This window comes from Caretta caretta, chromosome 21, assembly GCF_965140235.1.
Source record: "Caretta caretta isolate rCarCar2 chromosome 21, rCarCar1.hap1, whole genome shotgun sequence".
Lineage (NCBI taxonomy): Eukaryota > Metazoa > Chordata > Testudines > Cheloniidae > Caretta > Caretta caretta.
The window spans coordinates 10541236-10563516 of NC_134226.1; the positions used below are offsets into that span (position 1 = coordinate 10541236).

The 22281-nt window shown below is 49.6% G+C and overlaps 1 protein-coding gene across 9 annotated transcripts in view; it reads right to left on the reverse strand.

Annotated features, from left to right (window-relative positions):
- Positions 1–22281, reverse strand: part of GRM4 (glutamate metabotropic receptor 4) — a 253189-nt gene that overhangs the window by 36659 nt on the left and 194249 nt on the right. For 7 of the 9 annotated variants that reach the window (XM_048826567.2, XM_048826570.2, XM_075121890.1 and 4 more), the window contains 2 exons: positions 10238–10438; positions 4712–4848 (listed from right to left, as the gene is read on the reverse strand). In XM_048826567.2, coding sequence (XP_048682524.2) covers positions 4712–4848; positions 10238–10438 — 338 coding nt within the window. Of the gene's footprint in view, positions 1–4711; positions 4849–4912; positions 5760–10237; positions 10439–22281 lie in introns of those variants that run through there. The other 2 variants (XM_048826573.2, XM_048826569.2) reach the window with 2 other exon arrangements.

The following is a 22281-nucleotide window of genomic DNA, read 5'->3' on the forward strand; positions in this document are numbered from 1 at the left end:
GAGGGAAGCAGACAAGGACATCTCCAAGGAGATCACTGCAATGGCGAAGGAGAGTGTGGCAGTTGCCAGGGAAAGCATTGTCATGGCCAAAGACTGTATAGAAAGACCGAGGGAAATGGAGAGGCAACTTCTGGAAGTGATACAAAGCTAAAATGCCCAGTTGCCGCATGGATTACTATTTGGGCAGCAGGCAGTAAAGTCCTGCAAGCCGGCACCCCAGTCACATTATGCAGCCCCTGGGCAATACAGGCCACTGGCAACAACAAGAACTCATCCCACCATGACACCAAACTGTGCTCCCAGAGAGGCCGTTCCCTTCACAGACCGTAGCCCAGGGCACTCAGAACCATGGCAACTGGGACCCCAGCTCTTCTGAGCCCTCTATCGCCCCTGGTAACGTCAAGCCTTGGCACTCCACTCCAGAAAGCCCGTGAACCAGAAGAAGCCGAGCCAAGGGATAAACTCATCTGTGGCTTTAAGACCCCATGCCACCCCTTGCATTGTGCCCCGTTCTTGCTGCTCTGTTTTGTGGCTGGTTTAATGAAATGGTTCCTTGTCGCTACAGAATAGACTGCTTTTTAATGTGTCATTTAATAATTAAAAGCCATTGGTTTATTATCATTTCAGTTCAAGGTTCATTTCTCTTTGTTACATATAGATTGTTTAATCATGAAAACATTTTTCATAAGGTGCTGACTGTTTCTTTTCCACAGAAAGTCCTTCAGTTTGCACTAATTCATAAGGTTTTACACCACCAGGCAGGCAAAGACACAAGATACAATAGGGACTGCCACAGCGTTACATTCCCACCACTCATAAACCCTGAACTGCTCAAAAAACTTCCAACTCTCCCTTCCCCCAGGTTAACAGCTAGATGTACAGCTGCATGACTTCGGGCCTGAGACGTAGAAGAGGAGCAACCTGACAACATTGCCCCGGCTGCTTGTATTTTGTATTGTACACCTACTGGCTACTGCAGAATACAATGTGTTGCTATACACTTTGAAATGTTTGTTTTTAATGGTGTTTCCAAACTAGTCCACCAACAGCACCATCTTCCTTTCGAACAGCCAAACGCACACTCTGCTGCCATTCCCTGAGACTGGAGTGAAACAGCTCTTTCCTTCTGTCCAAGCAGCCTGCAAACGGCTTCATTAGCCAGGGAAGCAGAGGATGAACTGGAGGAAATGTCCACGCCGTTAATGTCTGTCGTGTTCCTGGGGGCAACCAGCCCTTTCTCCAATAAGATCAATTAAGCGGCGTTCCAAAATCTCCTCGCGTTGTGATCCCTTGCAGAACACCCTGCGTTTATGTCCACAAATCTACCACAGTGGGGCAACCAGCCTGCAGAGCACCACGGAGATATACCCCTTTGCGTTTATGAATTCTGATCCCTGAGTGGCGGTAGAGCAAATAATAGGCATCTGGATCCCATCAGTTGCCCCAATACAGTTTGGGAACCTACGTGCACAGAGCCATCAGCAAACTCCTGACCATTACCAAGCTTCAGAACCCAGTGCTACAACCTCTCTTCCACGGCTTCCCACACCTGCATGACCATAACCCCAATGGTCAATCTCCCTGCACCCTACTAGTGTGCTATGGACCGGTTGCATTTGGGGGTGGCCAGCTTCCAGATGCCAGTGGTGACCCACTTCTCCATGGGTACGGGGCACCGCATGTTGGCATGCTGCTACTGCAGCTCCCGGGGTTAGTTCAGCACATATCTCAAAAAAGAAGTTTGCCTTCTCCATCCTGAAATTCTCTCGCAACTTCCTGTTAGCTCAGAACAAACTTCCCCCACCAATCCCACGCCCAAAAGCGTCGCTGCATGCTGTGAGGCTGCTCCAGGAATCAGTCCAGTACTATCGCTTGCTTGGTGTCTTCTTCGGTTTCTTCATTCTTGCCCCGGTTCCACCAGCGCTGAAAACCGTCCTGCTGCAGGAGGGGCTGCTACTGCGATATCAACTGGTCGCTGGTTCAGTGGGCCAAGTCCAAAGCCAAATTCATCCAGCTTTGAGTGCTGAAATACCCCTCAAGTGGCCGCTGCATATTCAAGGTTGCCAGCATAGTGGCATGGAGAATTGTTGGGCCCACGCTGTCTGGCAGGACTACAAAAATGGCGCTAGCCCCCCCAGAAAGAAAGTACGGGGTGGAGACAGATGAATCAAGGGAGTTTTTTTAAATGTGAATTCATCTGGCTGCTACGCTGCATCCCACTATTCACAGTGAGAAAAATCCCAGAATGCACACTGCTCAGCAGTGGAAGCAAAGCACCATAGGACAGCCTCCGAGAAAGCCACGCCCTGAGTCTGCAGCAAACCGCCTCCATAGGTACACAATGACATGCACCGATAGAGGGCACATTGTGCCGTGTGTACGCTGCTTGCATATTGCGCGTGAACTGACGTGCATCAAAAAGCTGCAGATGAAATCCCCCAAGTAGACAAGCCGTAAGATAGATAAGACTCCGGGTCCCCAGAATGGCAATGCTAGTGCATTCATCTCCTAGCATGCCCCTCTCTGCTCACCATTACAGAAAACTGTGCAAGAGGGTGGAGCTCTGAGGTCCAAATGATCTCAGCCGTCCCAGAGGGCTAATGGGCTCACATGGGCATAACCACTGGAAAATGCAGGCTCTAGGCAGTCAATTGTTCCCGCAAGATGGGTCAAGCATCTTCTATTCTGAGTGGGCAGCTTGAGATGGTCAGAACCCAATACTTCCTCCCCTTACAGTCAGTAGAAGGACTGACTACCTCACAGGCGTAGTTTGACTTCTGTATTTGGAGGGGCAGCTGCAGTCAGACCAATGGGGCTGCATGCGGGGGGGCAGGGGCAAATTCCATGCCTGCTGGAGGCTTGCAGTTTGGGGACAATGCCCACCTGCCCCCCTCCCCAAACTACACCCATGGACTATCCATGTTACCCACTTAGCTTAAGCCTATACTTCAAGCTGGGTGTGTGATCCGCAGCTCAAGGAGACATACCCGCGCTAGCTCTGATTGAGACAACATGCTAAAAATAAAGGGTAACTGCAGCAGCAGAAGCAGCGGGAGGTTCTAGCCTCCCCAAGTACGATCCCATCTGCAACTATAGGGATGTACTCAGTGCAGCTAGCCCCTCCTGCTGTGGCTACAGTCTATTTTTAGCATGCTAGCTCCATCAGAGCTCGCGCAGGTCTGTCTCCTTGAGCTGGGAATCACACCCCAGACTGAAGTATAGGCAATGCCCTATGACACCTCTTGGGGCACGGATAAGAAGAAAGAGCCCTGCAGTTCAGGAGACAAGACTACACACCAGAGCAAAATAGCCCCTCAGCAGAGCCGGTCAGGAATTTTTTTGACAAAACATTTTCCCATCAGAAAATACTGATTCGTCAAGGCTGAAACTCTTCATGGGGAAGAGTCAGTTTCAACGAATTTCCTGTTTCGAAAAGAGTTGGGGGAAAAAGTTGATGTGAAATTGTTGAAATGTCTGTTTAAGACAATCTTGAAACCAAAAAGAGTTCCATTTTTCCATTTGAAATGACGTCTCCTTTGAAATTTTAAGTTAATTTAAAGAAAAAATAAAAAGGCAAAATTGAATCAGAATGTTTCCACTGACCCAATCCAATCTTTTTTTGAATTTTCACTTCACGAAAATTTTCAGGATTTTGACTTTTTGTCCAAATGTGCAAATGAGATTTTTCTGAAATTTCAGTAACTTTCTCAAGGGACAGGAAAACGTTCTCCTGCCCAGATCTCCCCATAATATTGCCAGAGCTACTAGCATTTAAAAAACAGGGGGAAAGATTAAATTGTTGCCTGAAAACCTATTCTTGGCTTCGATGATACAATAATGGCTTCTTTGAATATACCGACATCCACCCCATGATGCCAAAGTACACAAATAACTTTACAGACCATACAGGGATCATTTCAGCAGGCACTGAATTGCAGCCACCTCTGGGGTGAAAGGCGGCAAAGGCTACAGGCTGAGCTGCTTTCATTAGTCCCCATTCAAAGACCCAGCACAGCCCAAGCTGTGAGCCACAGAGGGGAATAATGAGCCCCAAGGCCCAGAACAAGACAAGGGAAAAAATAAATTGTTTGGCCTATGTTACAAAATTGTGGCAACTTCTTCTTTGAAAAGCTCTAGCACCCCCCTGCTTTTGAGGAGGGACTTGCAATTAGACAGGGGAATGGTCTGTGTGTGTCAGCGATGTGCCTTTTGCCATCCATGTGAAAATCAGCCTGATTTGGGCCAAATTATAAACCCTTGGGGGAAAAAATAAGAATGGAAAAAGGAGCACGAGACCATGTAAGGAAACACAGTATCACGATGCAGACACATAAGGGGGGTTGAAATAATGTAGAACAAGCAACTTCAACCCTGGCATTCCCTACCTTTCGACTGCTTGATTTTGCAAACTTAATAATGTTCTTTTACGTAGAGTTTGTTTGTTCGTTGCGGGATCTAATATACCTTAATGGTGTATCAAGCACAGGATGGGAACCATTCGGCACAATTAGTGGAATTGGTTGGTGTGTCTAGTTTCGGAATTCCCAGTCCCTTTAAGCCAGCTGCCATGTCACCTCTCTTCGACTAGTACAAAACAATGCTCCCTAATGGAAGCTCTAGGGAAGCAGGGATAAAGTTGTTGCCCAGTCTCTTTGCTGGGACCATCTCCACTGACTCCACAGCCAAATACAAAACCAGTCCAAGGTCTTACTTTTAAATGCAGGTGATCGGTCCAGTGCCCAATGACTTTGTACTCAGCAGTGGAGTTTTTGATCTGGTATTGGTAGATGTCATAACGGCCAGGTGCATCTCCGTTCTCATTAAACGTCACCGGAGTCCCAGCAATGCCTACAAGACAGGAAAGTTTTAACGTCAGAGCGTAAAACAACATCTGCTCCAATGCTGTGCAGTGTGGCTGATCCATCTGGCGCAGTGTCCGATTCAACTCCTGCTAAAGTCAATGGGATCTTTGCTATTAACTTCAGCAGAGTCCTTAGATCAGAGGTGCTCAAACTATGGTCTGCGGCCCACTGCTCCGTTCAGGTGGTCCGCGGATAGTTCCCTCTAAGGTGCGTGCCTGGGCAGTCACGCCCGAGAGAATGAAGGGCTAACCATCTAATTAGTGGAGCCGCACAGGCGTGGCTCTGCTAATTAGGTGCCTGGACTCTGGAGAAGACGCACCATGTACGGTGAGTTGGTGGTCTTCAGGGGGAATAGAGGGTAGGTGGGAGGGGGCAGTGAGGTGAGAAGAGGGGGTGGGGGAAATTTGGGATGTACAGGGCTGTGGTGGCCAGAGAAAGAGGCGACTTTCTTCAGCTCCAAGGCTGTGGCTGTCGGGGAGAGACCCCCTCCTTCCCAGCCCCAGCTTGGGGCTGCCGCAGTGAGGGAGAAAGGGCACATCCATCGCATTAGAAAGGTAAGACTACGGATATTAAAATATGAGTTGTGTGCTTTTATTTGTAGAACAAAAAAACTTTAATTATTATTTAGGTTTTTTTTTTATATAGTGCTTTTATCCAAAGCACTTTACAATAGTTAGTTAACGGTACAAACAACATTTGGAAAGATCAGTAAGTGGTCCGCCGAGACCCTCCGCAATTTTCAAGTGGTCCGTGGAAAAACAAAGTTTGAGAACCACTGCCTTAGATTATTTTCTTCTTCCATGGTCTCTTCCCAGTGTCATGCATTCTGGTGACATTTGATAAATACAATTTAAAAAATAAACCAGCCTTGCAAACCTGCCAGGACAATTTACCAGCCTGTAGAGACAGAGGACAAACAGATACTTAGCTATTTGGTTACCATTAATTCAGTAGTCAGACAATAATACATTTGCCTTCTAAACAAAGAGCACACCTGTCCCAATTTTTATTATTAACATTTGGCTAGAAATGCCTGGTCTGATAAATATGTGTAAACAGAAGTTTCACTCCATTTAATAAAATCACAGAAACAACACATCCTGGGAAGTATAAAGGAGCTCCCTCTTCAAATTGCCAACATCCTTTTAAACAGAGAGATTTGATGATTATATTACTGCAGAAGGTTTCCTTAAACAAAAGCTCACTGTTGTACTGTTGAGCGTAGAATTGTAGAAATGCAGGGCTGGAAGGGACCTCGAGAAGTCATCAAGTCCAGCCCCCTGCACTGCGGCTGGAACAAGTAAACCTAGAGCCTCCCTGACAGGGGTTTATCCAACCTGTTTTTAAAAGCCTCCAGTGACGGGGATTCCACCACCTCCCTTGGAAGCCTGTTCTAGAGCTTAACTACCCTGATAGTAAGTTTTTTCCTAATATCTAACCTAAGCCTCCCTTGCTGCAGAATAAGCCCATTACTGCTTGTCCTGGAGAACAATTGATCACCATCCTCTTTGTAACAGTCATTAGCATATTTGAAGACTTACCAGGTCCCCCCCGCCTCCCTCTTCTTTTTTCAAAACTAACCACGCCCAGTTGTTTTTTTTAAACCTTTCCTCACAGGTCAGGTTTTCTAAATCTTGTAGCATTTTTGTTGTTCTCCTCTGGACTCACTCCCATTTCTCCACATCTCTCCTAAAGCGCGGTACCTGGAGCTGAACACAGCACTCCAGCAGTGGCCTCATCCATGCCAAGGAAAGAGGAACAGTGACCTCCCATGTCTTACTTCCGACACCGATCGTTTCATCTCTGATACTTACCCGCAAGGATTTGTAAACTTGTTTAAATGTCCAAAATAAACAAACAGATTAAAAACAAATCCACTTGCACATGCAGATGAAGATCATGAAAAAACAAAAAGGCATGGAGTCAGATCCTTAGCTGGTATATGTCAGGTTTCAGAGTAGCAGCCGTGTTAGTCTGTATTCGCAAAAAGAAAAGGAGGACTTGGGGCACCTTAGAGACTAACCAATTTATTTGTGCATAAGCTTTCGTGAGCTACATCCGATGAAGTGAGCTGTAGCTCACGAAAGCTTATGCTCAAATAAATTGGTTAGTCTCTAGGGTGCCACAAGTCCTCCTTTTCTTTTTGGTATATGTCAGTGCAGCTCCTTTCAGCAACTGGCCTCCTCACCTGGCAACAACTACTTAATTGCCCTTGGCCAGAGGGTGATTAGAATTTGGCAAGGCTGAAATTAATTAATAAATATCACTTCATCAGTGCCTAGATACTGCAGGGAGGGGGGTTGTTAGAAATTCCTTGGGCCTGATATGGAAGGCTGTTGGCCCGGCAATGGCAGAATCATTTGGACAGGCTCTGGGGCTGGTATCCCCCAGCCTTGCACCTTGTGCAATCACTCTTAGGCGCTAACTCAGCAAGGCATTTAAACAACATGCGTAAGTCCATCCCTCTTCAGCAAAACATGGCACGTCACTATTAGGAAGTGCTGAAGACTCATGGCCAGTGGGACGGGCGCATGAGCGTAGGGGCTTTGCCCAGTCAAGACGGCCTGTTGATTTGCAGCCTTAGGCCCCCATAGAACACCTCCAGATCAGAATTCTCCACTCACGCCGGTGGTAGCATTTCACACCCCCTTTGCACAAGTGCAAATGGTTCTAAAAGGTGCCAAGCAGGGAGGCAAGCTGAGACGTTATGACAGAGAGAGGGGAGGGGGAAGACGGGGGCACATTATTGAGAGAGAGAAGAGAGAAATGAGACTACAAAGTTATGTTGGCTTAATGACATCGCTCGGGGCTGTGAAAAACGTCATGCCCTGTGCAATCTAACTAAGCCAACCTATGGTCCAGTGTAGACACCGCTAGGTCAACAGAAGAATTCTTCTTTCCACCTACCTACTGCCTCCTGGAGAGGTGGATTTACTACAACGATGGAAAAATCCTTCCATCGCTGCAAATAGTGTCTACGTTCCAGTGCTGCAGCTGTCCTGCTGTAGCATTTCTGGTGTAGACACATCCAGAGAGAGGAGGACTAGAGTAGATGCCAGAAGAACTAATTCACTCCCATGTGGAAATCAGCCGGCTTTTCCTCACCTGTGTCATTTATCCGATCAAATCGCATTATCCGTGTAAAGCAGATTGCAAAGGGCACTCTGCAAGGCTCCCTCCCCACCCGCGAGCAGCCTGCACGGTCTCACACCATCTCCGGATGTCTGGGAGTCTCTTTCCTAAAGCACTGAATAATAAATCCATACACAGTGTCAGTGTATTGTGATGCTATATCATTCATTCAGCAGGAGTGGTGATCTCCTCTCAACATTCAGCTACGGAGCTTGCCGAGGAAAAAACAACAACACGGCATCTCTCGCATTTAGATACAGACTGGGCGAAAAGGGACTTCATGAAATGGAGGGGCTGGAAGCAGTGGCTACAAGCAGGCTTAGCCCAGACAGATGCTGTGCATAATTCTTCTGCGCAGTTCTGCTGGTACACCTCAATCTTGACCCACAGCCTCCCTCGCTATTCCAGCCACAGGCTTCCTGCTGCAAGCACTTAATCCTGACCTGCCGTTCTCCTGCTACTCCAGTCCTGGACCTCACACAGTTCTGCCAACTATATTTGAAGAGACAGAGACAGTGCGGGCAACCGACCGACCCATCCCTACCCCTGCTCCCTGAACACCCCATGCTATCTGATTCCTGAGGCTGGGGCTCTGCTCAACACAGGCTGCCAGGCAGGCACCACAGGCGACAAGGAGCAGAGATTAGTCCTTAGGCTCCTGTAACTCGAGGCAGCCTTTGAATCCAGGCACCTGGGGCTGCACTAACCCACTGCACTACTGAGCCCTTCAGATAAAGAAGCAGGGTTTGATTCAGACTTGGGCTGAACATGGGGATCTCCATTAGGGTCAGTGGCCCACAGAGCGAGGCAGAGGAGGGCGGAAGAAATATGATGGCTTGCCTTACTGACTGTCATGTTGGCAGCCCACTCTGCACTGGGCATGCCGGCAGGGCGGACACCCTCCGTTTGCAAATGGCAGCTCAGCTGCCAGTCCCTCCCCTCCCCATAGCTCATTACGCTTGAAGTACAGACAGAGTGATTGGCTTTGACATTTCCTGCCACTCATGTGCAGCGGGGATTGCCCGAGCTTGGCACTCAGGGACGTAGTCCGGGAGGGAGAGTGGGTGGGAGCCAGGACGCAATACAAACAGTTCAAAACAGTAGCGGCCAATGCTCAACCTGGGATCCACACCAGCTGCTTGCGGCACAGAAACATTCCCCGCAGCACACAGGGTATGGCTGCTGGAAGTGGGAGTTTTGCTGCCTGTGGCTTTGCCACATTTAAAAAAAAAATTTGCTTTAAAGTAAAATCAAATGAACTGTGCAAATAAATACGAACACAAGAAGAGAACAGAAAATCAGGCAAGAGGGGAAGAAGGAAAAATAAATAAGGAAGACAGATTGCAGAGGAGATTGCAGGGGAGAGATAAATAGAAGTAATAAGAAGGAAGGGACAGAAAATGTTTATTAAAGAGATATAGTACAGGGAAGGGATGAGTTTCCAGAGGAGATCTGAAGGAAGACAAAGCTGTAGCAGAATGAATCAGACGAGGAGCTCATTTCAACAAAGGGGGAGAGGAAAGAGAGAGAAGGAATGGAAGTAGAACAAGGAACAGAAGCTAACAAAGGAAGGGTGGGGCTGTGTTAAGGCTTGAAGCTAGCACTGTAAAGGATCCAGGTTCGATTCCTGCTGCTGACTCCCTGTGTGACCTTGGAAAAAAAATCACCAGAGTTTTCAGGAAGGGTCAGCTCCTATTTCGCTCCTTGGATAAGTGGCCAGTGATGGAATTATTGAAAGCTGCTATGTGACTCACGAGCACAAATTTCATTGACTTCCTGGGTGCTCCTATGTCACTCTGATGTTCTTTAAAATTCCTAGCTTTAATTTTCAGAAGCACTCAGCAGTTTGGGTGCTGAGCTCTTTTGAAAATCTGCTTCTTAATCACTCTGTGCCTCAGCTCCTTCTCTATAACATGGGACCAATAATAAAACCATGGAGCCTATTTAGATTGTAGGCTCCCTAGGGCAGGGACTGTCTCTCACTAGGTGTATGTGTATCTCAGCTGGGGCTTCTAGTTCCTGCCATAATACACATAATAAATAGAAAGTCCAGGCCGGGAGCAGAAGAGACCTGGTTCCACTTTCATTCACAGCCCTGTAGATCTAGAGTAACTCCAGTAACTTTAGCAGAGTCATTCTCCAGTCACTCAGAGCATAAATTGGTCCCTGTTCCTCTCTTACCGCCCCCACTTTCCCCACCATGTTGAAGGCCAGACAGCCTGACCCTCTGCGGACAGACAGACCTGAGAAGTTGACGTTGCGGATGTACTTGAGCAGCTCCACGCCGTCCACCGGGTCCATTCTGGGGCAAAGGCCGACCTTGCCGGGACACAGACTCTTGTGCATGTTGTGCAGGGCATGACCCATGGCGTACACGGCGTCAATGACGAACTGCACCTTCCCCTCCTGCTCATATGAGGAGTCTTGGCCGATCCGCTCGCGGTCTGCAAACACACAACGCGGGGCCATAGCAGCACCAGCTCACTCGTCGCTCCCCTCAACCAATCCCACCGCAGCCACCACACTTCCCAAGGTTCCTCCCACTGGGATTGGCGGAGCTGGGAGCTGCCAATGGCCTCCCCCATTTCCTAGAGTCGTTACTGCAAGGAAAGACTGAACTCAGGTCCGAGGGAGTTTCCCCAGAGCCAGCATATGTTCTCTAGTCCCTATGGTACCAAGTATCTGGGATGGGGATGGTACTACTGTACCTGGCCCTTCTGCCTTACACCATTCCCGATACAGCCATGCTTGCGGGGTCTAGTAATGTAGAAAGGCTCTGATTTTAAGGGTGGCTCCCATTAAGTTCAGTCAGAGGCGCAGGTGCTCAGATGTTCTGAAAACCAGGCCAAATAATAAAGGGGCAGGAAGGACGGCCTTGCGGTTCAAAGCAGTGGACCCATGCAATCTACTCCCAGCTCTGCCTCGGACCTGCTGTGACACCTTAGACCAGTCACCAGGGGCCTGCTTTTTTCCAAGCAAATGATGTCTTGCAAATCCCATGACAGCGACTATAGCTGGAGCTGTGGGTTCCCCACATCTCTGAGAATCTGCCCCTTTAATCTTTCTCTGCGCCCCAATTCCACAACTGCAAAACAGTCATTTCTTTGTCTGCCTTGTTTATTTCGATCATAAGCTCAAAGGAGCCTCATCATACCAGGCATATGTAGAGCACCGAGCACAACTGTTACAGATAATAACAGATAAGTCCTATCTAAATTCCTAGCTACAACTATTACTCTGATTCGAATACTCCCAAATACTGAGGTATATGTAATTCTGATCTGAAGTTTATACTATGAGCACATCTCCAACACTAACATATATTTCTCTGGCTGTAGCTGTGAGCTGCTAGACATCTATTGTGCAGAAATTCCCCTCGGATGCATAGCAGTGTCATTGAATCACTTATAGTTGTTTCGCACTTCCATCTTAAACACTGATCTCTACTCTAAACCCCATAAAATTCTTCAGCTAGTTAGAACTCATCTTTCCCAGCCAGGAAGTTTATGGTACATAAACTTTACATGGTAAACAGCGTCAGGCTGAAAACATAGTCCAAGCAAGCCGCAAACTCTTCATGCAACTTGAATGAGGCTGCAGTGGACAGTTCTGAAGCTGCGGAGAACTGTAGCCAGTGTCCAAAGCCCGAAGTCAGGTACCCATGGCTGGAGTGGAAAGATGTCATCTCACTGCACTGCAAGCATTGCCTCAGGGAGATACCTCCTCCAGCTCTGCCATACTTCCCAGTACTGCAATAAACATTTTCAGGAAGTCCCACCTTCTGGAGGCAGGACTGCCAGGAGCATTAGAATAACCTGGCAGAGCCTCTGCAAGCCATTAAAAGTGCAGAGCTGGTCACAGTTCCTTCCTCGTCAGTGTGATCACCATTATACGGGAGCCCTGAAATACTTAACTGGGAGGCAGGTAATGTGTTGCCCAGAGCTTATTTGGTACCACTAGACACGGCTGGAAAATTTCAAGTTTTCAATGAAAAAAAATCAAAACCTGAAATGCTTCAGTTCAAAACCAAAATATTTCAGCTCTGAAATGCCACCATGGTGCCTGATGGGAGTTGTAGTTCATGTGCCTCTATAGGCCGGGCTCCCGGGTTGGACTACATCTCCCATGATGCACACTGGCTCACCCTCCCCCCCATGAATGGAGGTGCTGCCCCAGTGCATCTTGGGAGATGAAGTCCAATGGGAGAACATGGCTCATGAGGCAACTGAACGACAACTTCCAGGAGGTACCGCGGTGGCGTTTCAGAATCAAATTAGTTTCATTTTCAGCCAAAACCGCTTCCCGCTTTCAGATGTTCTGCTTTTAGACCAAAAACGGAAATATCCCAGAGGAGGCAGATGCAGTTCATGTAAAATTCCATTTTGTTGAAATCCCCATTTTCTGTCAAAAAGCAGCTTAGATAGAACATTTCTGGCCAGCCCCGAGCAGAAGGCTGGATCCCTGATTGCCCATGGAGAGTCACAGCACTCTCACTTCACGATGGGAAGATGCTCCCTGTACGCCTCTCCCTGGGGAGCTCAGGACTGTGGCTAGCTGCTAAATTCAGACCCCGTCCTGAGCTTCTCCTCCACTCCACCCCAGGCCTGGCCTATGGAGTGTTTTATTTCCACCACACTAGAGCTGTCTGCAGTTGGCACTGTGCCACACGGCACATATTCCCTGGCATCCCCGAGTTCACATACCCCAGTCACAGCTTGAGCTACAGCTTATGCAAATATCATCCATCCTCCAGCATGCTGTGCTCATCAATCTCACCATCAGCTGTGACAGTATCGGTCTCTCGGGAGCTATCCGCAGTGTGAAAGGACGGTCTGCGCAACATCCATCCCTAGCCACGCATCCTCTACCATGCTCTCCCCATCTCCCTCCCCATCCCCATCCCCCTTGAACTCTCCTCCCCTCCTGCTCTCCCAGGCGCTGACCCACAGATTGATTCCCCACCTCCCTAGCCAGCCCTCGATGGTGGAATCGTTCAAGTGTGCGGTAATTACCAGCGACAGCTGCCTGCCTCTCCCTGTCATAACTGCTCCTAATGGGACTTGAAACATGTTAATCATTTAGCGAAAGACACCGATTAATGTAACATGCTGTTAATTAGAGCTAAGAAAGAGTCCCCCGGGGTGTGGCGCTGTGGCAGTGGGTGTCCGAGAGGGGTTTTCCTGCTACTCCGGCATCACAACCAATAACAGAACCCTCCAGATGCCCAGCTGAGTGACACCTAGCACAGGGGGCTAACGTCATGGGAGCTCGGCAAAGCAGATGGGGGCTTTAACACAGGGCAAGGAGTGGGCTTTGTGAAGTGAGGGCCTGTGGGGAACCATCTGAGGGGGCATTCAGCTACCAGGCATGGTAGGAATGGTACTAGGGAGACACTGGGTGGGGACAGCGTGGGGGTGAATTTTGGGGGTGTGGTGCACTGGATTGTACATGTCAGCAGTTCCTTCCAGGATGGCCGATTCCAGGCCGGGCCTTAGGGAGACCCTGTGTGATAACTCCAGGCTGGGAGCTAGAGAGCCAGAGAGAACCACAGGGTCTGTCCGAGTCCAGCTGCCCGAGTCAAGAATCCCCTTTATATTCACTACGTCTCTTCTCTACCACTGGGGGGCGCGAGGAATTAGGCTACATGTGGCAGTCCCTGCACAAGGGAAAAATGTCCCCAGGCCACTCAATACCCAACCCAGCGAGGTACATGCCTCAGGAGATTGCAGCGGTAGATTAAGATTTGCAGCCAAAGGTTCAGAAGCCTCCAGTGCCTGAGATGTGCTTCCGTCACCCTTCAAGCCATGGTGTAGCTGTGGGTGATGAAGGGTCTCTGCTCCTCCCCATTTCTGAGCAGCGCCGGCAGCAAGTTCCCAGCTCCCCACAGCACCCAGCCAAAGGGGCAGTGTGCTGTGGTGAGGAAGAAGCTGCAAAGCACTATGAGGAATCCCTCCTGCACTGCCTACTGGATTTCCCACTCCACTCTGTCTTCCCTACCCCACCCCGTTGTGCGAGGAACCAGGCCAAAAGCCCCCAAGATGTGCCAGGCGGGAGCCCCAGTGATTCTAGCCACAGCTAAGCCATGGGGCAATGCCAGATTTGATTTCCCCATAGGCAGGCCTGGAAGGGAGTCCCCTAGAGAGGCAATGGCTAAAAGCCTCCAGGTTTGGTTACACAACCCCAAGCCTAGAGACACTGCATGAGAAGTCATGACCCTTTCGGGTAGGAGTGGGCCTGAGCAGAGAAGCAACTCTCCGGGTCTGATCGGGCGGGGGAATCTATGGTTACAGGTCAGGCCTATATCTCTTTTCAAGCAGGGCTGGTTTGGAATCAAGTTTCCGCAGCATTCACATGGCTCGTACAGAGCCCCTGGGGGAAAACGCACCTAAAATTGGAAGTTATCGGCTCTTCTGAACTTGCAACGCAAAGAAAATTCAGGGCAGGCCCCAGAGGGATGGGAACTGAAGTGAAACGTCCCCTCTGCCCTCGCAAAGCAAAACGGACGAGGCACTGGGTTCAAAGCCAGTCCATCCAGCTGGTTCTGTGAGCCGCCACCTCACTGCCAGGCTTCGCGCGCATCAAAGCCCTGGGAGGAAGGGAACCTGAAGAGCGTAAGCGGCACAAAGGCTCCTGCAGGTGGTTATGTCCCCACAGGCAGCGAGCCCCGGAAGAGCCGAGGAGAAAAGGAACACTGAGAAAGGAACCCTGCTTGTTTAGTCTGCAGAAGAAAAGAGTGGTTGGGGGTGGGATTTGATAGCAGCCTTCAACTACCCAAAGAGGATGGAGCTCAGCTGTTCTCAGTAGTGGCAGAGGACAGGACAAGGAGTAATGGTCTCAAGTTGCAGTGGGGGAGCTCTAGGTTGGGTATTAGGAAACACTATTTCACTAGGAGGGTGGTGAAGCAATGGGTTACCTAGGGAGGTGGTGGAATCTCCATCCTTAAAAACCTCTACAGGCCCGGCTTGACAAAGCTCTGGCTGGGATGATTTAGTTGGGGTTGGCCCTGCGTTGAGCAGGGGGTGGGACTAGATGGCCTCCTGAGGTCCCTTCCAACCCTAATCTTCCATGAAACATGAGCCTCCCTGTGCAGAGTTGGAAGCTGGCGCAGCATATGATTAAAAGGCACCTGTCCCATGCCGAGACCGGCTGGCCCTGGTCCTCACCATGGTTCAGGCCATGATGCTCTCGCCTCACGTCTGTTCTCCCTGCCTCCCTCTTGGCACGTCTGAGGCGAGTGGAGACAGCACAGCGTGTCTGAGGGCCAAGCCACACCTGAGCTGCAGCCAGGGACATAAGGGGATGACTGGGTTTGGTCGTCTGAGGAGGTTGAGACAAAGGTAGCAGAGAGAGAGATAAGGGAGTGCGGCAGTGAGATTCTGTCTTACAACTGGGAGCAGTGCTGACGTGCACCCTGTAAGTGCTCTCCCACCCCCTTCGAGCAGGGGCACCGCATGTGCTCCCCAGGTAGACCGTGTTTGTGCTGGGCGTGCCCCCTGCCCAGGCTGGGTGGGGACTCGGGCTGGAGGAACAGGAGAGAGCAATAAGAAGGAGAAGCTGCGGAAGAGAGAAGGAGATGGAGACTCAATCTCAGGCTCGCACAATCACCCAGTGGCCCGTTCATCAGCTGGATTTGAACCTGGGACACTCCTCACCAAAGGACAGGCCTGGGTCACTTGAGCTAGAGGAGTAACTTTGTTAGCTGGTAAGAGTAGTAGGCTGTTGTACTCTGTGTGACCAGCCACCAGAGGGAAAGGCACAGCGTGGAAGCATGCTCCTCTTGCTTGGAACCAGAATCCCCTCTGTGCAGCTGAGCCAAGGCCATCTTTGCAACAAAGCCCAAATCAGCTGTGCTTTAACTGTTCGGCTACCAAAGTTCTGATCACAAATGAAACAAAGGGGCCAGTCCTCAGCCACCTTCCCAGCGTGCTTGAACCCAGAACCTCCTCTCTTTCTGCCTTAGCCTATTCCCCTTCCCCACAAGGATGTCTTTCTCTTGCGCTGCACTGGATGCCACCAGCCTCACTGCCCATGGCGGCCGGCCAGTCAGGACCATTTGTTATAGGATGCTGCGATTCTAGGTCTTCTGACTGCTCACAGAGCCCCCCATGCATGACTGTTGGGAGAAAAGCCAGCAGCAGGGGAGCCGCATTTGGTTACTTGCAGCTGCCTACGGGACTCCTCGCACCACTTCAGACAGTGCAGACAATGGAGGACACCAGGGTACTATACCTGCAGGCTGAGCCACATAGAATCACAGAAATGTAGGACTACATGCTTTCTGAGTAGCTAGACCTTGGGGTACACAGCATAACTCATGGTTCCCATGGGAGGTCTCCTTGAGGACTGAGGTCTCAATGCATCCTGTTTAGGTCCCACCAATGGGTAGTCCTAGGGATTGCCTCCCTTTATTCACACCCTTCCTCCCTCATCTCTCCCACCCTGCGATACCCCTCCCCCATCATTGCTCCTGAATCATCTACGCTCTCTAAGTTTCCCACTCCTCTGGAGCCAGGGCAGAGGTTTCTGTTCTGCTTTTCTCTGTACATAAATAGCCACCATAATACCTCCAATATCTGTGAGGCTCCATTGAGATTAAAGGGCCAGAAGCCAGGAAGAGCAGAAGTGAGAGAGAGCATGGTGTGCGCGTCCCTGGGGGTAACATGCAGCATCACTTCCACCACACACAATAGCAGCTGCCTGCCTGGGCAAGCAGAAGGGAAGAGAGAGTCATAAGAGTGATGTGAGCCAGTGTCCCCCTTTTTCGTGCCTCTCTCTCCACCTTCACTTCAGAATGAGAGCACGGACGCATTCAGCAACCCCCATGCCGGGCGAACCAAGTGCTGAAACAAATGGATACGAATGGGCCAACGAGAAAAGACTGCATCAAGGAGGTAAAACTTATAGCCCATTCTTTGAAGTTATCCATATGCTCGTGGAGTACATGGAGACTACTCATATGAAACCCATCAAGTTATCCTTTCTTCCACGCTATGGACAAGAGCTATTAATCTTCTCCCTCAGCATAGGGCCCTTCCATGCATTCATCTCTCAGCAGGCAGACAAGCCACTCTATCTTGCCAAGTTAATTACCCATTTAAAAACAGGGTGTAATAGACTTTACTCCAAAGGTAAGCACCAGGGGTTGCTTCCCCAGCACCTGGCTATGTGGGGCTGCTATCTTCCAGCCAATGCATGTTACGCCACCACAGGACACCACGCATGCCATATGCTCATTGTCCATCTGTAGAATGGGGATAAGAATTCAGCCTCGGCTTTTTAGATGACAAACTCTTGTGTGCAAGAACTATGTGAGTACGGTGCCTAGGACAATGAAGTCCTGGTCTGAACAGGGGCCTTGTGCACTCGTGAAAGGCTCTGGATCCCCGTTACAAATCACCCATGCTGTTCACTTTCCTAGCACTAACTGGCCCACTTGTTGGCAGCCTGAGCACAGAGCACAAGGACTGAATTCCCTTCTCATCACTCCAAGGGCTCCCTCTAGTCAAGATTGAGCTACATTAGCCAGGTTGCTCTCCTGCTGCTTCCATTGCACCTTGTGCTGGAGATAAGTGGAAGGCTCCGGGACTGTCAACCCAGCACCTTTCATCAGGACTAAAATGTTTTCCAAAAGGAAATGAGGTTACGCGGGGAGAGGAAAATGCAGATCAACGAACAGAGTTTTGCAACGCCATGTTCCAGACAAGAGTACAGTAATTCTCTCTGAAGCTCTCAGTAGATTAGGATGGCGAAGCCAATGTGACCCTGCTGATTATAATAGCAGGGTCGTGCATCGTTCCGCCGGTCTGATAATTAATTTTCAAGTTTGCGATGTGTCTAGCTGGGCACCCCTCCAAGAGCAGCCATAGCTATCTTCTCAGGCGAGGCATGAGAAAGGATTAGCAGCAATTCTGATCACATCCCCAGCACTGGCTTTCTGCTGGAGTTAATCAAAATCACTCCCCATACTTCTCTTGAGAGCTGAAGTGATGGTGCTCCAGACCACTGGCGGCTTCTGTACCACAACCTCTCCTGGCGTGAGTCTCGCCACGGAGAATAATGAATGGTCACGGGCCAAGGGGGAGGCATCCACACACTCTGGTCTCTGCTTCTCCTTCAGATGATCCTGTAGGAAATTGGGCAGGAGCAAGGATTGTGGGGAGCTGACATCAATTCCAGTCCTGGCCTCTCCCAGCAGGAGGTGCTGTATGGAATGGGTCAGGCACACTGGCCATGTCGGAGCTCAAAGCTACACCAGTCCTGGCCTCTCCCAGGCAGAGGCATCCTTTTCCCCTGGCGGAGAGTTTCCCTGTGCAGGGAGAGCGCTTCACTGACTGGGCCACGTAGCGCAAAGTAGCCTTAGCGGAGCAGGGAGTCCTGCCCTGGCTTTCAGCACCGGTACATGAAGCAGAATTGGGACTCAGTTTCCCCTTCCTTTTGTGGCTTCCTACGTGCACTAGCAATTCAGCAGGGCACCACAGTAGCTGGCAGCAGTGAGACAATTTCCTAGTGGGAGTCCAGCTTGAGCCTGAATTTCCAGAGCTGCTGAGCCCCTGCCACTCCCACTGACTTCAGGCAGAGTCGCGGGTGCTCAGCACCTCTGCAACCCAGACTCCAGGTACAACAAGTCCCGTACCTAAAACAATGGAGGCATGAGCAGCCACTTTAGAAAGCAACTTGCCCGCAGTGACAGACCTAGTGCTGGAGCCCAGATCCCCAGCCAGGGTTCTCTCCACTTCCTCCAAGCCAGCCCCATCCGCCTTCTCCACTTAAGGAACAGGCACACAGGACAAATCCTCACATATGTTCACCTGACTGATACATGCTGTGGAGGGGAAAAAACAACATCATGCTATCAGCAGGAGACCAGGGAGGAACGAAAACATAAAGGCGAAAGAACATGAAGAAGCTCATCCCCCAAAAATCCCCCCTCCATCTACATTAATATTCAGCATGCATCCATCAGTAGCTTGATCTGAGCCGCTTCACAGCTGCGTGGAGGATCCCCAGCCCAGTTTCAAGGCAGCATTAACATTCAACCTTGCAAAAGTAAGGTCATTAATTAGCTCTCTAGTGAAACAGCCAGTGGCCTCTGGGAAAACCCTTCTGGCCTGGAGGTGTCTGCTTAGTTGGGGTTCCGAAAACACGCCCTGCCACACGCCCTCCTGTCTCCCCTCAAGATCCCCCATTACTGTCCTTCTTCTGGTCCCCAGTGAGCCCTGCTCCAACCCTTTGCAGGTCTCATTACAACAGCGCCCCACACCACCTCCTTCTGTACCGACGAGCCTGTGAATTATTCAGAGGTACCAGCAGGCAAGGAGCCTCTTTGGCCAGTCTGCGCGGGCCGCACCACGTGGCAGAGTGAGAGAGGAGCACCAGGAGCCACCACCGGTTCAAAGCCAGAGCATCTGTAGCTCCTGCTTCCATGGGGAATGTGGGGCTGTGGGAGACGGGTCCTGGCTAGAGCCTGGCGAGATGGGAGAGGAGTCTTGACTACCACCAGCTAGCAAGGAGAAGGGTCCCAACTAGATGGGAGAAGAGCGCTGGCCTGGTCCCAGCTAGATCCTAGCCAGACTGGAGAGGAGTCTCAGTTTGTGAACGGCTGAGAACCACGGCCTTAGGCGTTCCAAGTGAGCGTAGGCTGTGGGGTGGGTCACAGGGGGACGAGAGGAGGACTGTATGACAGGATTTCTCTTGCCCTTTAGGGGAGCGGGGGTGTTGCTGGAATGAGTGTGGTGAGAGGCAGGAGGCGACCGCGGGAATCGGCAGTTATGCGAAGCAATAAGGGCACTCATCTCCCATCTCTCTTAGAGGAGGTAAATTCACCAACACATCGCAGTGTGAAGACATCCTAATTGTGTCCTGGGGCACAATGAACCAGACAAGAAGAAGCAGGAGTGACAATTGGGGGAACCAACTTCCAGAGGATTCGCACCCGTCAAAGCGCAGCAGCTACCGTTACTACGGAGACCGCAGCCTTTGTTTGCGGGTTGTAAACTGTAATTGAAACGAATTTTCAAGGTTGAGATAATCAGAAGCCCCTAAAAAAAAAAAAAGGAAAGAAAAGGAAAAGGAGGAAAAAAGAAAAAAGAGAGAAAGGGAAAGACAAGAGGAAAAGAATTTCATTTCAAAAAGCTGTTCCAATGGACAAAGAAAACTACAAACATCAGGGGGTTGCCATACCTCAGGGGGTGCGGGGTGGGAGGGGGGATGTCATCAGTATATTTTAACACAGCAACATTTTCTCTTCATGTATCCAATTAGGAAACTTCTCCCCAACTCCTCTCTGTCTGCCTCAGCTGAACATACATTTCCGTCCATATGATGCTCTGATAGTGGAAGGCCCGTCTCCCATTGCACATACCCTGTTTAATGCTTCCCAAGGATGCCTGCCAACACACCAAGGGCTGAATTCTCTACTGGGCAGTTTTTTCAAGGGTTCGGCCATCACAAGCAGGGCCAGCTTTTCCAAATAGCTCCACAGCTCCCATTGGGACACGGATGGGCAGATATTCTCCAGAGCTCAGTGCCCAATGTGCAAGGCTGGTAGACCAGGTGCCAGCTTTTGCCAAGGGCCTTAGGCCTCAAGTGAACACTCTCAAGAGCATAGCTGGAAACCAGTCTGATTCACCTGTGCGTGAGCATTGCTAAGATAGATATTACAATCGTAACAATGTTTAGCATTTAGACTTTTGCTTGTAAGTTGCTGCACGCGTTAATTTACTTATAATATCTGAATCCCATGCTACAAGGTAATACTTAATCGTCTGTTCTGTAACTATAAATCCAGTCCAGAAAGAAACATCACTGAGTGCAAAATACTGCTTTGCACCCATGAGGAGGGGTTTTCTCTAGCCCATCAGGAAGGCCTATTGAATCTATTGTAAGCCAAGGACTTTGTTGATAGCTCCCAGCACACCCAGGAAGAGGGGGACGAGCCAACGCGCTTGTCCCATGAGCCTGGATTCTAGAGAGATGGGGACAAACGTCCCTGACCAGAAGGAATTAGGGGCTTTTTATGCCATTTGAATTCTAAGGGGCAAAGATTCCTAAACCTAAGCAAGAGATCCCAGGGATTAACCTGGGTTAGCCCTGGCATATTTCAGCAGGTCTCTCACTATCTGAAACCTAAGATTGCAACACATTTGTGTGTGTATGGTTATCTGTTTTAACCTTGTAAATCACTCTTCTTAGTTACTAAATCCTTAGTTAGTTTACTATAGGATTGGCTACAATTGTTGTCTTTGATGAGAGATCTAAGGTGCAAATTGACCTGGGGTAAATGACTAGCCCTTTGGGACTGTGAGCAACCTGAATATTTTGTGATCTTTGGTGTTAAGTGACCATATATCCAAGCATCAAGCTTGCCTCGGTGGCAAGATAGATCAGAGTACCCAAGAGCACTGTCTTTGACCCCATGTTAAGACTGCTATAGTGCCCGAGGAGTTTACATGTGTTACTTGGTTGGTGAAATTTAAGTATAGAACTCACAACCAGTCTGGGGTTTGTGCCCTGCTTCCTAACAGTCTGCCCTGAAGCTGGTATTCTCGCTCATGAGTCACTCCAGACAACATGACACAGGGCTCTCCTGCACACTTATTTTGGTGCCTAACTGGGAGCTGAGCTCTCTTGAAAATCTGGCCCTAAGCATAATGAACTTTTGGGGACTTGGGTTCCTTGGAGCCATAAGATTCTCACTCTATTGGTTCAGATGGGGCGGGGATTATTTTTTTTTTTGCAAGGGAAAGAATATCACTGTGGATGGAGTCTTTTCTGGTCACGGTGATTATGGTTGAAGTAGCTTGCTGACATTCTGACTGTTGTGGCTTGTTATTATGTTTTGATCAGTAGCCCGTTTCCCCGGCTAACCCCTGCCCCGAGACAGATGACAGAAATGTCATTTTCGGCAGCTTGACTGCTGAGACAGACTGGAAAGCTCCTTCTCATATGAACCAGTGCAGCCAAAATCTAATAATTTTAATATCAGACAGAAGTTCAGTCTAATGGTCTGAGCGCAAGGCTGAGAATCAGGACTCCTGGGTTCTATTCTTGGCCAAGTCACTATTGGCCAAGTCACTTTTACAATTATAATTTGTTTCTATTACCATAGCGCATAGAAGCCCCAGTCATGGCCCAGGACCCAGCTGTACTAGGTGCTGTCCAAACACAGAACAAAAAGACAGCCCCTGCCCCAAAGAGCTTACAAATCTGTGCCTCAGTTTCCCTATTCATAAAATGGGTAGAATACATGCTTAACAGGGATGTTGCGAGGCTTCATTCGAATACCTGT